General features: G+C 37.1%; 1 protein-coding gene across 5 annotated transcripts in view; it reads right to left on the bottom strand.

The window, feature by feature from the left end:
• Window positions 1-555: 555 nt before the first annotated feature.
• Window positions 556-17255, bottom strand: part of KIF13A (kinesin family member 13A) — a 200521-nt gene continuing 183821 nt past the window's right edge. For 2 of the 5 annotated variants that reach the window (XM_038389681.2, XM_038389682.2), the window contains 8 exons: window positions 16201-16353; window positions 15881-15958; window positions 15241-15288; window positions 13692-13803; window positions 12515-12666; window positions 11845-11949; window positions 4781-5897; window positions 556-2923 (listed from right to left, as the gene is read on the bottom strand). In XM_038389681.2, coding sequence (XP_038245609.1) covers window positions 2637-2923; window positions 4781-5897; window positions 11845-11949; window positions 12515-12666; window positions 13692-13803; window positions 15241-15288; window positions 15881-15958; window positions 16201-16353 — 2052 coding nt within the window. In that variant the 3' untranslated portion in view covers window positions 556-2636. The remainder of the gene's footprint in view (window positions 2924-4780; window positions 5898-11844; window positions 11950-12514; window positions 12667-13691; window positions 13804-15240; window positions 15289-15880; window positions 15959-16200; window positions 16354-17255) is intronic. The other 3 variants (XM_038389684.2, XM_038389688.2, XM_043508323.1) reach the window with 2 other exon arrangements.

Genomic DNA, 17255 nt, shown 5'->3' with positions numbered 1-17255 from the left:
GTTCTTCACAGTCTGCTTTGGTCTTAACTATTTTGAGCAGATTAGTATCGTCTGCAAACTTTGCGACCTCACTGTTTACCCCTTTCTCCAGATCATTTATGAATAAGTTGAATAGGATTGGTACTAGGACTGACCCTTGGGGAACACCACTAGTTACCCCTCTCCATTCTGAAAATTTACCATTTATTCCTACCCTGTTCCCTGTCTTTTAACCAGTTCTCAATCCATGAAAGGATCTTCCCTCTTATCCCATGACAACTTAATTTACATAAGAGCCTTTGGTGAGGGACCTTGTCAAAGGCTTTCTAGAAATCTAAGTACACTATGTCCACTGGATCCCTCTTGTCCACGTTTGTTGACCCTTTCAAAGAACTCTAATAGATTATTAAGACATGATCTCCCTTTACAGAAACCATGTTGACTTTTGCCCAACAATTTATGTTTTTCTATGTGTCTGACAATTTTATTCTTTACTATTGTTTCAACTAATTGCCCAGTACTGACGTTAGACTTACCAGTCTGTAATTGCCGGGATCATCTCTAGAGCCCTTTGTCAATATTGGCATGACCACCATTGTATAAATAGCTCTTGAATGGGTGTAGAGCATTCAGATAGGGTTGACTGGTTTGTTATTTTTGTGCAATATCTTTACAGGCTGTATATTATCACAAGCAAACCTATCCCCAAAATATCTGAAGTAAAAGCACATTTTGTATTCATGAAAGCCTAGAATAAATACAAGTGTGTGTGTTATAAACAACCATCGTAAACCAAAATAACATTGTATTTTTACCATAAAATAATGTCCATGTTAGTCTTCAAATGATCCAAAATAGCTGTTTGGGGCAAATACTATAGCATTTTTAGAATTTTTTTTAAAAAGTTTTGTTAATTTATATCCTTAATTTAGATTTAAAATACTGTTTTGATATAAACATTTGGATATGTTCTAGGATCACTTATTATCCTTGATAAAATACTTTTTCACAAAGGAATCCTTCAGTTACAATTCTCATGATCATTTCTTCCACTGATACAGCTTGATCAGTTCTGGGTGGACATCGATACTGTGAACCGTTGCTCTATGTATGTTCTTTTCCAAAAAGCAAATCATACATTTGGACATAGCCAGATGCATTATATTCTGTCATTACTGAAACCCTATATTACACGAGCCAGTCAAAGGTATCAGTGATTAATACTGTTCACTCTTCCACTCCTAAAAGGTATAGTCTCTTTTTAGCATGTATATCTCTCAAGGAGGTGCATACAGTATATCCACTGGAGCACCAAAGCTGTGAACTAGCAAACTCGTTAAACCTAATTTTTGATAATGAATCCTTAAATACAGTATTGAAGTCAAATACAAGCAAAACAATCTTTTTTAAAATCTGAAACAAACAGTCTGTATTCTAAAACACAAAAGATCTGTACCAATTAAATACAGTAAGTTGGCAGAAATAGAATATAAATTACAGTTCTTTACAGTAAATAGTAAAACACTAGAGTCAGCTTAATATACACAAAATCAAAGGAACAGCAGCAGCTTTTCAGTAAGGTCCCAGGTATCTCACTCATTCACTTGGCTAAGAAATAAAGAAAAAGAGGTACAGCAGGCCATTCATTTCACTCATTTTTACCACTTGTTACTTTACAAATATCCAGGACATTGTACAGGCATCTACAATATCTACATGTGGAACAGCTTTCTCAAGAATGCACAAGCACTGTACATAAATCCCTCCATCATTTCCATTATTAAAATAGACTTTACAGATTACAATTATTTTAGAATGTTCCATTTTAGCTTGATCATAACCAGCAAAAATAACAGTGCAAGGTTTGCAGTCGTGATCCATTACTGCTGCTTTGTTTCCCCATTTGCCTAAAAGCCATTTTTAAAAGAAATGTTGTCCTCACTTCCTTGCAGTAATACTGTTTCTGCAATCAAACTGACTGGCTTGGGTTAGCATATGAAATTCCAAACATACAGGCTTGACATTGATAGTATTTTCAATACAATGCCAAATCACCACAGTGGCAGGCCTCTAGGAAGACAAAAATATATACGAAGCAGTCAGATATTTCAGTGTACTTAAACACAAGACATAAGGCAGCATGGTGCCCAGTGATAAAAGAAACATGGCACCAAGCTAATAGTTAAAACAAACGTTTACAATAAAAACAAGATATAAACAGCAAATGTGTCAGTCTAATACAAGGTCTTTGGTAATTAAGAACAGCATAGCGTAGCTCTTTCAAATGTGGTTTTACATCCTTTTCCCCAAAATAAATTTTTGTTGTTTTTGTTTAAAATACATCTCCCAAGTTGCTGTGTAACAAATAGTCCAGTACCTCATACGTATCTACAAAACAGCTTTAATTGTATTTTAGTGTGCAGCCATATCTGCCTATTGGCAGACTAACTATAGATACACATTAATATATATATGTAATATATATATATATATGTAATATATATATATATATTATTTATAAAAAAAATAGAGAATTAAGTCCATGACTCTACAGAGTGCACATTCAGTATGGACAGATGAAAACTGTACAACGACTTTTAAAATCCATAAAGGTTTCTACACTTTGATGTGTGTAGCAAGTGCAAAAATACTACGGCTTATTTAATCCAAGACTTCCTGTTCTCTTGTTTCCTAGAAAAAGCAGAAGCCGCTGCATCTCCTGATTGACAGAGGGGTGCTTCTCCTGCTTTAGAAGAGGATGATGACCCCTGAAGTACAGAACTTTTTCGCTTCTCTAAACTTGAGGATGCCTGAGATTGTGAAGTGCTACTGCACCTCTTTGTTGAAACTGGTGATTTACTGAGCCGCCCGGGACGAACAAACAAACCATGTCGTGGCTTGCAGTGAAAGTACTCTCTACCTTTTACAGTTCCATCATGTTTCCCTTAAATGAAAATACATACATGGCATTAATTTTCAATACTTAGCCATCATGTGCAGTTACAGAACGTATATGTGGTGATTATCCTGAAAATACTCTGAGTACTCAAGCTTAAAGCTCTTAGTGGTGAGAGCAAAAGTACGTAACACATGAGTGGGGAAGCATTCTGAGCAATGACAACTCCCCACACTAACTCTTAGCTACCATTTATTCCCTTTACAAAAGCAAATGTTGTTTCAACATCAGAATTGAATATTTAAAAAATAGAAAAAAAACAGTTCGTTGTCCAAAATCAGGCTTCTTAATTTTTCTAAAAAAAACACCAACTCCAAAAGTCTGTATGTGATTTCTATAAAAAGCTTTTACACACAAATGGCATTGGTTCCCTTTCCGCTTCAATGTTCTCATCAAAATGAAAGTTGTACTGATAAAATCAAGGTAAAAAAGAGTTTTAAAATAGCACTTTAAACACTTCTCTTTATTATTGTTCTCATGAAAAGTGGTCTCTGGCGAAGATAACAGGCAGCAGCTGAAACAAACATTTGAACTCTTCAGCTGCTGGTTCCTATAGTCAATGGAGGTGAATGCTGAATTGGCAACACGAGGTTGTTTCAAATGCTGACAGTTTTGAAAGGTTTAAGTTACCTTAACTTCCCCCAACTACAAAAACATGGGAACAAAGGGGAACCAATGGCAGCCTGTATGACCTTAAGTATGAAAAAACACTTTGCATAAACCAAGTAGAACAGTTTTGTTTAAAACAACTGTGAAAACAAAAACATTTAAAAATTAGCTCTTCAAAAAAACCTGTAAACTTAAAACAGTAATATACAACACTAAGAAAGGTGAGTATATAAAATAGCCCTGCTTCCTGACGGGTTTGGTCTTTCCCAACACTATAGTTACTCCTGGGGGAATTCTGCATCACTTTGGAATTCATGTCCCCACAGAAAATGCATTCTGCCAGAGAGGCACTGCAGTTATGCCTTTTTCCCAACAGAGGCTGCTGTGGCACCAGAACAGAGGGCAGCTGGCTTACCCAGTGTAGCAGCCAGCAGCTGATAGGGAAGAGGAGAGGCTGCATTTCCTCACAGTGCCCTGCCTGCAGGGCCAGGTGAGGGGGCACAGGATATGTAGGGAAGGACAGACAGATCAGGGTACACAGGTCTGCTATGTGTGGGGGATGTGGGGGCACATAGACTGGGGTTCAGAAGGGCTAGTGAGGGGGACAGACTGGGGCGGGGACTGAATGGGAGTGAGGTGCAGGAACATATGGGGACAGGGTAGATGTGCCTGACTGAATGCGAGAGGCTAGAGACTGCATAGGAGAGACTCCCCAACACCCTAACAATCACTCCCCACAAAAATCCTGTTCCATACTTCTGCCACCCACACCCAACAACCCTCCAGGTTCACTCTCAGGCTCCTGCCCACCAATTACTTCCCTTTGTCTCCGTTGCCTTTGACTCCCTCAAGCTTTTGCTCTGCTTCTGAGGGATGTGCAAAATAAGTTTCTGTATTGTAGTTTAAATTAATTATTACTCAAAGTTCTGTATTAATATGCCTAGTGAGGAATCTATTTGTCAAAAAACATTTCTTGAATCTTTTTGTTGTCTGTATTGTTACAGACATACTTGCTGACAGGTATTGTGAAATAAATAATTGAAATTGGTGTGATTATACTGTGTTATTCTGAGAAATAAAATATGCAGAATTTTAAAATTACTGTGCGCAGATTTTTCAAATTTTTTAGTGCAGAATTCCCCGAGGAGTACATAGTGTGCGAATATACAGTGTAACCTTACATTATGTCACAGGACTGTATTTATAACCCACAGTATCTTATTTGTGGTTACTTACCCAACTGAACGCTTAGTTCAACTCCAACCCAGATTCCAGCTGAAAAATCCACTGGTCCAATGTATCTCACTGTGCCTGTCTTATTACTTCCTAAACATACTTGTTCTCCCACAGCCACCCAGCTAGGCAAAGTGTGGGCTTGGTCTGCAGAAGCACCATCTTCAGAGTCAGAAACATCTAAATGGTTCTTTGTAATAAAATCATTAAGGGAAGAATCAGGATATGTCTGACAGTATGAAGTCTCTTTTACTAATACAGAAAACAGAGGGTTTTCAATGGCGTTTGACAGCTGGTAACCCACAGCCACAGATTCCAGCTGGCCTAAGCGAATGCCCTCTTTGTAAGTGTTTTGTGATAAATCCGAGGCACTGTCCACCCCAGCAGTTAGTATTTCTTTCCTTTTATTAGAGGAACCAGCGGAACATAACTTTGGATCTATTGACTGGTCAAAGTCCTTTCCATCTTCAACACCCATGAACTCTGTAAATGAATGATCTTCGACAACATCTGAAGTGTGCTCAATTGTTGCTTCCTGGGATGAAAACTCAATTTTGTCTTGCATGTTTTTGCTAGTTGAAGAATCTAAACCTGAACAAGAGCCAGCTCTATGTAACATCTCAGAGTTTTTGCAAGTGGTATTTAGGGATGATGGAATCTCTTTTGCTAAGGCACTGTTTTCTTTGAGTGGTAACACATGTATCTTATCTCTAGCTAAGCTCCTTTCTGGAAATTCCCTGTTCAAAGATCTCAAATCATATGCAAGACATGGTCCTGAATGATCACTGGAGTCCAAATCCTTAATCTGATTGGCTAGCTGGTCTGTGCTATCACTACAGGGAACAAGCATGTCAGACAGTGTAGCATTAGAGGCACTGTGTGAAAAGTAGCCACTAGTAATACTGCTAGTGGTGGGGCTGCGGGATACCTCTTTCTCAAGGACACGAGAATTCATGAAGTCTGTTTTAGTGGAAAACCATTCTCTGTTCTCCAGGCTAGCATTGTAAACACTGAAGTCAGCAAACTCCTCAGGTACGTAAGGCCGAAAATTATGAAAACCCTGTGAACTTATCAGCTTCTTATTAATGCCCTCCAACTCACTGTCCTCTTCATCAGAGTCCTGCAAAAATTAGATATAGTTACACAAGGTTAGCTCTTTATGAAATATTTTCTAGATTAAAGTTTCAAAAAAAATTCTCTTCATTGATTTAAGTACATCCCACAGCTTGTATTGTGCCATATTCCAAATTAATTTGTCTCCTAAATATCAAAAGAGTGAAGAAAAATAATTTTACATCCTTTAAACAAAGAATGAGTCACCTCTGAATCACAATTAGTGCCTGAGTAACTAACAGAGAAAAAGAAGCCACTGATGAAGTGAGCTGTAGCTCACGAAAGCTTATGCTCTAATAAATTTGTTAGTCTCTAAGGTGCCACAAGTACTCCTTTTCTTTTTGCGAATACAGACTAACACGGCTGCTACTCTGAAACCTGCCCTATCAATATTTTCTAAGCTGCTCATTTTAATGAAATTCATGAAGTGTCCAAAATATTTTTACCCCTGAATTTATATGTAAATAGACGAAACAAGTGTCACTTAATGAGTCATGTTCTGAGTCACTTACTGAGTATAAAACAGGTTTTTGTCAAATCCCGTTCCTGGAAACCATACAATACATTGCAGTTCTTTTCATGACACAGACCAATACATTCATTTTAGAGAGTAATCTTTTTATGATAACTTCATCACATAAGATATATTTGTAAAGTTTTTAATAAGACTTTTCTACATGGAGAGTTAGTGCGCAGCAACCCCGGGCATGAATCCACGGTACACCAGCTTATCTTGTACTAAGTTGCTACGTGAACACAGTATGAGTCGTAGTGCAGCTTAACATACTTTCTGAGACTCTTTTAGAACCCCTTTTCCTGCACCTCCCACCATATAAAAATGCTTACATTCTCAAAATATAAAAGTAAACTCTTAGTGGGGAGAAAATTCAGAAAATCTCAAAGTACTTTGGTTTTGGAATTATGGAAATATCTTAAATATTTTACTATTTCCGCTTTTGAAATTCTTTTAAACTCGGTCATAAATCTTCATCACACAAAGAAAAAAAAGCAAATCAACACACATTTTGTCACTGTTTTAGTTGTTGTACTATATTTTTCTTAAGTGCCAATGCAGAACTTTTTGTGCAAGTGGTATTTTGACAGAGAAAAGCATGGATCAGTTACCAAGAAACACAGGACTTCAGTTTAAATTTTAGAAATACAGTTTAAAAAAATAACCCATTTATTTCAGCATATTACACTAACATATCTACTGTAATAGTGGTAGTCTTGCACTGCAGAACATAAGCAACACTCCTCATGGTGTATAGCACTCATTTCTCTAACAGTAGAATATTGACATTTTAAAGATACAAGAGAGCGCTCATTATGCAATGATATCTAACAATGTTCCTACAGTACTACTTCTACTACACTAGGCCCATTTTAATATATTTCAAATGGCACCCTCTACCTGCATAATTTGTCATCCTTACACAACTGACCTTCTCAATTATAACATAGTTAAGGTACACAAAAAGACGCCTGAAATGATTCCCTGATCCAGCCAAACACTTAAGTACATGCTCCTAAGATGTTCTAATTCATGGCAGGGCTACAAGAATGACCTGTGACTGGCTCCCTGATTTCCCACCCCTTGCCTCAAGCAGATTCAATAGAGGAGAGAATCTGGGCCAAAATGTTTGCTTTTTTAATTATTTTATGTTTATTGATTGGATTTTTTCGCTATAGTCATCATCATAGTATCTAAATGTCTCAAACATTAATGACTTCATCCTCAATGCCGGTGTGAGGCAGGGACGTATTATTAAATCCATTTTAAAAATGGGGAAAATGAGGCACAGAGACTAGTGTGATTTGCCCAAGGTAATATAGGATGCCTGTGGTAGAGCTAGGAAGAGAACCTAGGTCTTCCTACGCCCACTCAGATGCCTTGACCAAAACAGACCATCCGACCTTTCCTTCAGTTTTCATTTGAATGTGGTTTTTTTAAGATTTTTTTTTTTAATTCTGTACTCTGAGAGGTCAGAAAAAAAAATTTAAAACGTATTTATTTTAGGTATTTAGACTGTGCCCATCACTGTAGTATCTAAGCACTCACTAAACATGGTACAACTAGTATTCGTGCTAATGCCACTTACAGCCTGTTTGAAATACATTATTAAATAAAGCTTTGGAACTTTAGAAAAAGCATACAGAGCAACCAGTTTGTTCATTTTGTTAATTTCTGAAAGAAGCAATTCTCTAAAATGTCCTCTGAGGTATATATTTAGAAGGCCCCACTTATGTATATTTGATTAAGTGGTCTCTCTCAACCACAAGAGAGTTTTCACAGAGAGTTTTTAGAAACTTCCTACATGGTTTGATTCTTATGAGTGATGAACATTATTCACCATGATGCTTTTTTGTAGCTCGGCTCTCCTTAACATTTTAGCCTGTCACCTGTGCAGTGCTCAATACATATAGAAAACCAATTGTATGAGTAACTCAAATAATGTATTGCCAATGGAGAACTGGATCCTGGGTTGAATAAATTCTGCAAGTCATACTAAACTTTCACTGACGGGGAAAATGTTTGAATGCTTTAAGGCAGGTGGTCCTACTGGTTTGGGTATGCCTGAGCTGACTATAAAAGCTAAGCAGATTTCAGCTCTGTTAGTATTTGGTCAAGTGATTATTTGTTGTTTCTTTGTAACAGTATTAGCTACTCTTAACAATTTCATATGTATACATTTCAATGAGGATTTTATTTTTAAATATTTTACTTATTGATGTTTGGTCTGGAGGCTGGTGGCAGTGCTACATAGTGTCACGTGAGAGACCTGGGACTGATTTCTGTTCCTATTATCTTGTTCTTCAGGGGTGAAATCCTGACACCACCAAAGTCAATAGCAAAATTCTTATTGACTTCAATGAGACCAGGATTTCACTCCATGCCTTAAATAGACAAAACTACAACAGCCACTATACTTCCATGGGTTGAGAAACTGTCACCTCTTATAATCTTAGCAAAATTGGGCCTGGGCAAAATTGGATAATGCCCCTCCCATGTACATGCATAGTGCGTAAAACATGTCCATTTTGTGCATAACAAATTATCTGATATTTTATCTCCTATGAAACTTTTTTCAATAGCTCTGCTTACATCCCCTTCCCTGCCCCCCACTTTTTATTTAATATTTTTCCTGTTAATGTTCTTTCCTTTAGAAGAAATTTATTAGGAAATTCAGAGCTAAAATTCTAACAGCATCTTTTACTCAGCTTCCTTACACTTATGTGAAATGTTCTTTCCTTACATGGTCACACATTATGTTGTATAGACAGTATTGAAAAATGTTACGTATGTGTACATTTAAGAGTGGAAGAAAGTGCAGATATTACAAATCATTAGTATATAGTTCAATTTATTTTTAGTCTTAGAGAAATATTTTAAGAGCATGAAATATTTTTTCTTCATACTTTATGGGCATCTATGGTTATATAAAACATAGTTTATAATACCTGAATAGCACACCACAGTCTACAGTTGTGTGATCATATAGTAAAAGACCCTTCAAATAACGCATACCACCCAAAGGGACAGAGTTAGGGTTATTTTCAAAACATTAAAGGAAAACACTATTTTCCTAACAAATATTGTATGTTTGCTATAACATATCTAGTTGAATATGAGCTACTGCACATTCTCCATAGAAAGATTAGTTTCTAATTCAGATTATATCAACAAAATAAGAAACAAAAAGGGAATCCCAGAAGAACACGCTTGGAAAGGAGCACGAGCCAGATATCAAGGAAAGCAAAAGGAGCCAGAAGCACTAAAAACAGACCCAAGAGAAATGGTAAGCAGCATGTGGCAGCAGAAATGAAGAAAGAACTGCAAATAGCAAATAGGGGAGCAGCAATAGTACAGGGTTTCAGAGAATGAGAAGTGACAGCACAGTAAAACTGTGATATCTTGCTGATGTAAATGCCTTCTTTTATGCCTTCTCTGAATTTAGCAGAGATAAATCCAAGTATCTGAAAGCACTGAAATTCTTAATTTAGGGGGTCACAAGTAGCCCTTAGACTCCCAGCTATTGTGTTACTAATTTCAAACAAGGCACACATTATTTACACCACTGGTGCTTTACATTTAATTTTCACAGCATCAAGTTTATTGCCTATTATGGGTATGAGATCTGCTGGAACAAGATTAGAAATGTTGATTGCAAACAGTTTTGAAATGCCCACACAATATTCAAACATTTAATCTGACCTTATTTCATGCCACGACACACATGTATTCCAGCACATACATACAATATATGCCAGTTAACCTATTTTTTAGGTTATTATTATTAGTTATGCCATATTGCCTTGCTTTTTGAAGATTTAGGCCAAATCCTTAATGTTAATATTGTTGTTTGTGGTTCAAGGTCTATTTATTTTTCAATGTTATGAAAAGAGGATAAAAAGACAAAAATCAAAACTATACTCCCCACAGAATGTGAGAATTTCTGAGTCAGGTCAATCAAATGTCATGTAAACATGTTTAAAAATGTATAACATTTTACCCTAGTTAAAAAAAATAAAAAAATCTGCTGTCGATTTGGTAAATACATATTCAGTCTTCATTTAGAATTCCTGTTATTTACATGGAATCTAATCCTGCAAGATGTTGCTGAGGTGTCATATCTGATGTGGCACTCAACTATTCACAGATTCAGGCCTATGGTGACTATTGGCAGCTTCTTTTAGAACTGTAAACCTGCCAATTTACACCAGCAGAGGACCTGGCCACGTTAATTACACCAGTCTATGTGTGATGGAGAAATCAATCTCAGTGTTTGTTGTTAGCTGGGAGTCTTCATTGTGAGTCAGGTGGAGGGGACCAGATTGGCTGAAGTTTAGTAGAGTGGACTAACGAACTATGAAGCCTGCCATAACTCAAACATTGAAATCATCCTGGGAGCCCAGCTTAGCCAAAGGTTTGCTCTAGCTTATAACATCCATTCCAGCCAGGTTCAGGCACAGTTCTATTTTAGCTTTGAAAATTTAACCTAGCCTGGGAGCCCACCCTCAGCACAGACCTCCTGTAGCACTGGGAGTTTTATTTTAGCTCTGGTAAGCTATATTGTTAAGAAGTTGTTAGGGAATTTGCACAAATTAAGTTATTTCACCAAAAGGCCAAGTCTACTTCAGGGTAAGGGCCTATAAAATCTCATTAAAAAACCCATCCAGACAAGACAAGCCATACTAGAGCCATACAGTAGGAACACAAGAATCTAAAGAATAGGAGGAATTTTTGGTAGCACATGCTCTGAGGTCTACAGGACTGTTAAACCTCCCCCTCCCAATAGTTTTCAGGTTTTGAATTTGCATACCAACTTTCAGATTGAAGCATATGCTAACACCCAAGTCCTACAGCCCTATCTACGATACAAGAAAAATGATCAAGCACCTGTCATAGACGGTGTGCTAGTGGGGATAGCATTTAAAAATTTAACCAGGCAACTAATAATAAACGATTTCCACAATCTAAAAATGGTGAAGACAGGGTTGTCTGTTATTTAAGAGATGCAATCTTATTTTAGCCACAGCACTTCAACATCAGGCAATCTGAAGCTTTCAAAAAGTGCCCACCACTAAATGCAAGATAATTTACATCAAATGGGATCATTCCATTTACTTTGATGTACAGTCACAAAACCTGAGTATATTAGAAAGATTTCTAAAAGTACTTTTTACCTATTTCACCATTTGCACACTGCAACCCTTAAAACTGATTTTTTCCCCTGATAGGTTACACATGAGTGATCGAAGAATCAATTGAGTTACTGCAAATTATAAATTATATTCACAAGAAAGCAACAATACATTATAATAGCCAGTTTAAAATTTAAAAAACACCAAATGCACATCACCTTCCCCCCACTGCAGCTGTAGCATAATCGCCCGTGAAAGGACTTTAAACCCACCACCAGGCATTATGACAGAAACAGATACAAACTTACAATCTTCTCTTCATGTATGCTATTGTTTTCTACTGGCATGCTGCTGGCATTACTTCCTGAAGGCACAACACAGCCAGCGTTATGTACCTGAGGTGAAGGCATGCTCTGAAAATGTTAAGACACACAACACATCACATCACACAAAGAAGACACTGACAGCTGAGTACAGTATTATACCCATGCAAGTTAGAAAGAGACAAGGACATCTTACTAAAGTGAAACACATAGGCAGACCACATACCGTACCATGGTTCAAGTTAATACAGTTAAAAAGAAATTTGTGCAATCTTCTGAATGGTGTTTTAGGTTAGAAATAAGGTGTCAATTATGGATATCGTAAAAACACCACTTTGAAAAATACTGCCACTGTTTTATAAAAGAAAAATATTCAAGGGACACTTTTTTTTAAACAACAAAAAAATGAATATCATTATTTGAAAAAAGAACCTATACACTCTATACAAAAATACTTACCAAAAAAGTGAAACTGGCCCAATTCCAATGAAAAAGAGCAACCCCTGAAGCACACACCAGTCATTACCAACACAGGATCACAAAGTTTTCATGCTATGGATACATGCTACAAATCATTTGCTAGGTACAGCAATTTACTCTTTACTCATAAAGAAAGAAAGATTCAGAGTTTTACTTTACTCAAAAAAAAAATTACCTCTTGGCTAAGCAGAGGTCGAGTTTCGAGAGGGATCTTTCTTTTATGCTCCTCTTTTACGGGCATTAAGGGTTTGAAAAACTTTGGAGGCTGAGGAGAAAATGCTTTAAAAGGGCTGGCCATTAAGGCATGTGGATTCTCCGATATACAACCTAAGGGAAAACCAAAAACATAGTAGTTCAGTTATGTGTAGTTATTTTGCACCATCTTCTTAAGTGCAAAGAGAATAATGTATAATCAGGGAAGGTCAAACAGCATATTAGGAAGGTTTCTGGCTACAAAAAAGGTGAAACCATGGCATTTACCCACTGGCCCAAGTAGAGGGTGGCACAAAGCTCCATGGGGGGTAGGGATGGTTCCACATTAAGGAACAGCCTGGTGCACAGGACTGCAGGATGGGACAGGTTGCTCCCTTCAGGCTGGTGCAAAAGCTCCCCAACTTCCCCTTTCCTCCTCTGTCACCAGAAGAGACCCGCTATCCTTGAAATCACAATTACCAGATCTTTGCTTCCTCTGTCTCAGCGTTCCCCTGCTTTGCTCCCTGATGTTGCTCTGTACTGGAGCTAAGCCTGCATTCACACACTATGTGACAGAATCAAGGAAGACCCAAAGAGAATTTAAAAAGGAGCCTATAAGCATGTGTAGTTCTCTGCCCTGCTCTGTACTTTCAATGGAATCCATACCTGCACTCCCCAATCACAATATCTTGTTACAATCTGATCCAAAGCAAATAAATTGTTCATGGTATAAGTATACTGACACACAAAAAACAAGCAACCAGGACATCTATGGAGTCAGGATTAGTTTTGAAGCAATATCTTCCTATAAAATCCATGCCATTGTAACTAATTTTTTTAAATGTACAAAACAAAACCTTTTTTGTTCTTTCCAACCCTCCTTATTTTGGTTCTCATTTCTTTTCGCCTTGTTGTTTTGCTTCTTCAACACATTTGTCTCCTCTCTTTTCCTTCTTGGAAGTCTCTTCCTCTTTTTCTCTCCTTGCTTCCATACTGTCTCAGTTAGGCTCTTCACTAAGCAGGTACTTTTCCAGAGTATAGGCTCTATGCACTGCACATGAACTTTGAACCCTGCATTTTATTTTCAATCTCTTGTTGCAATATTTTGCTTTTTTCTCTAAAAGCAATTTAAAGGGCATATATATATTTGAAAGACTTACCACCAGCATCTTTATTTCTGCGAGGGGAATCTCTCGGTAAAGTACCGTAACATGATACATCTTGATAACTGGAAGAACAGTCGGATATATCGAGGTGGCTTTCTGACCAACCCTAAGGAATTTTAAAAAATGCACACTAATCAAGACAAAAAAGAAACTAATAGGCCAAGTCAAAGTTCAAAAGTTTTTATTACCTCATCTACGCAATTTTAAACTTATTAGTTTAACTGTGTCACTGCATACATTTTCTGGTTACAAAGTATTAATTAGTCAACAGGCACACAGCAGTCAGAGACATGAGTTAAAATAACAAAGACTGTGTCTACAGTGCAATCAAAAGATGTTACTACAGCACATGTAGACAAACTGATGCTGGCTTTGATCTAGCTAGCTTAAACAACAGTAGCAATGAAGCTCTGGCAGCACAAACTAGGAGTGCATACCCAGGCTCCCCAAGGGGGCTGTACAGCCTATACTGCCACCATAGCTGTACTACTATTGTTGTTCTAGCTACCTGGAGCAAAGTTAGCTAGGGTATGTCTACACATGCTGTAGTCACATACTGCAGTGTACACATACCAAAAGGCAGCCTATACATGTGAATCTTACCCTAAACTTTCAAGGAAAGAATGAAGTTTAGATAAATTTCACTCAGCCTAAACATCCCTATTCTTAGGCTTGGAGAGAGACAGCCCCTTGCAGCATTCTCTCAGTCTCTCTATTGAACACTCATATCCAACCACTGCTCACCCCCTTTTCTCTCTATGCAGGGAGCTTTAACAGCTTAGTTCCCTTTTATGTTAGGCTAAGGTCTGGTAAAAAAAATCTGCTAGCCTGGCAGAAGCCATGGAGGTGGGTATTTCCCAATTAATAGTTCCCCACACTTCTGTTAAGAATCCTTGTTATTCTTTCTGGAGGTATCTTATCTCTGCTCTGTCAATTTAATTTCCTGTTTGTTTCCCCCAACAAGCTCCTTTGATTTAAGTCCATGCAGTTATGCAAAATTAATATCCAGAAGATAAACTGAGGCATATATTATACTCACAGAAATAATACAGAAATGCCTCACATTTTCTACAAAAACATCCTAGAGATTACTTCCTACTTACTCTCTCCCACAGCATAGAAGAGAAGAGAACCCTATATAAGCTGACCAGAGAGACCATAGAAGACCCTGCTCGCAATAATTATTTAAAAATATGGTTATTCATAGCTTTGTTTCATCTGCAATATGACTAGGACCTCAGTCACACTGATCTGCACAGGAAGTTGACTGGCTCTAAGGATATGTTCTAAATTCTCCTACATCTTTCCAATCCCCCTCCCTTAGTAATGTCATGTCAGTTTCTAAAATTATGCTTTACTTAAGTTACAAATAAGTATCATCCAAATGATTATAAATGGTACACCTAAATGAAAACAAGTAATATGAATCCAAGATTCAGATAAGGATACATTTCTGCTATGGTGCTTTTTTAGTTTGTTTTAGAAAAACAAGAGAATTGAAGATTTGTGCAGTTTATTCTTCTGAAAATCCAAAATCATATACCTTATCATCTTCATCACAGCCAAAAAGATCTAATCGGCTAGAGGATACCTAGAAGACACCAGTGAACAGGTATGACAAAATATCTTGTGTTCATAGATTATAAGGCCAGAAGGGACCATTATGATCATTTAGTCTGACCTACTCTATGTGTTTACATCAATGATGTAGTCAGCTAGCAGAACTGCTGTTTTAATTGCGTGGGAGAATGAATAAAGTAAGTAGAAGAGCAAATCGTATTCATAGATGTCATAGGGATCTACAAGGCTCTTCATAAAATTTACTAGAAAAAACAGGTAATCGTTTAAAAGTGAAAACTTTTAAAAACTTCTGGGCAGACTGTTTTGACCACACCAGTGTAATGCAGGGATTTTGAGTGGGTACCCAAAACTGGCACCTGAGACCAAAATTCCCCTGATAGAAGGAGAGACAGATTTTAGATAAAATCCTTGATGTATTTATTTTTTTGCTATTAAATAGTTATCTTGACCCAATTCCCCCTTCATACTGACAGTTTTAGAGCTTCTACTAGTGCTAGAATACATAGACACTTGGTGTGATAATGGTTAGGAATAGTTTTATCCACGCTATAAACTAAGGAAAAACCCACATCTCTAGGACTATTTCAGAAGGACTTTCTTACATTGTGGACATTTGGTGTGCTGATGCTCCTCCGTATGTGTCTTGCCTTAGTAGAAAGTGCTTCTTTCACTGTGACTGCCTGTGAAAAGATGGAATATTTTGACCTTTGTCTAATTCACTGAAGCTATAATTCCTCTACACAGCAGCATGTTTAAGACAAGATTTGTCCATTTTACTGAAGTACACTCTTGCATAAGTCCACATATCAGGCTTTTGCCATCTATCTAGACTTTTTTTTAAACCTGATTTTCACCACTAACACCTCCTCAAAATCTCCCCAGTCTTAAAATTTCCATTGGATCTCCTCTCCTTGCTACTTGCCTGCCTTAGTCGCTCAAGACTTAGAATGTTCTCCACCTGCAATACGCCACGTGTATATTTCTCTATATAAGTTTCACCATCAGATGTACCCTCATTTTCAGTTCTTGCTGCCATCAGGGCCAGAGTCTCACGATCCTCAATTTCTTCTGTAGCCTAAAATTATAAATTGTAAGATTTTTTTAAATAGATAAATTTTTTGAGATCCATTGATTTAAATGCACCATGATTCAATTATTCAGAATCTCTCAGTCTTGAGGACTAAATTAATCAATGCTCCCTCCACAGAACTAAGACTGTCCAGCATCTATATTGATATAGAAGGAAGAATATAACAACAGCCCCATGGTGGGGAAAGCTCTCCATATTTATCAGACACTACATCTCCCTCCAAATGTGACTGTTTAACCAGAAAAATAAAAAGGGTGTATGTAATGGGTTAACTATTTCATGACTATTAACTCTTCTTTCCTGATTCTTAAATAGTCTGTATAATCTTCATAGACTACATTGTAATTAGTATTATGTGAGGATAGCAAGATGGGTGAGGTAATATCTTTGACTGGAACAACTTCCGTTGGTGAGTGAGACAAGCTTTCAAGTGCTCTTTTTCAGGTTACACCCTTTTATTTTTATTTTATTTTCAGATGTCCTAGTTCAGTAGTTCTCAACCCAGGGTACATGTACTCCTGCTGGTACGCAGAGGTCTTCCAGGGGGCACATCAACTCATCTAGATATTTGCCTAGTTTTACAACAGGCTATATAAAAAGCACTAGCAAAGTCAGTACAAACTAAAATTTCATACAATTACTTGTTTATACTGCTCTATATACTATACACTGAAATATAAGCATAATATTTATATTCCAATTTATTTATTTTATAATTATATGGTAAAAATGAGAAAGTAAGCAATTTTTCAGTAATAGTGTGCTATGATACTTTTGTATTATTATGTCTTATTTTGTAAGCAAGTAGTGTTTAAGTGAGGTGAAACTTGGGGTATGCAAGACAAATCAGACTCCAGAAAAGGGTACAATAGTCTGGAAAGGTTGAG

Source organism: Dermochelys coriacea, chromosome 2, assembly GCF_009764565.3.
Source record: "Dermochelys coriacea isolate rDerCor1 chromosome 2, rDerCor1.pri.v4, whole genome shotgun sequence".
Lineage (NCBI taxonomy): Eukaryota > Metazoa > Chordata > Testudines > Dermochelyidae > Dermochelys > Dermochelys coriacea.
This window is presented reverse-complemented; position numbering and strand designations above follow the sequence as displayed.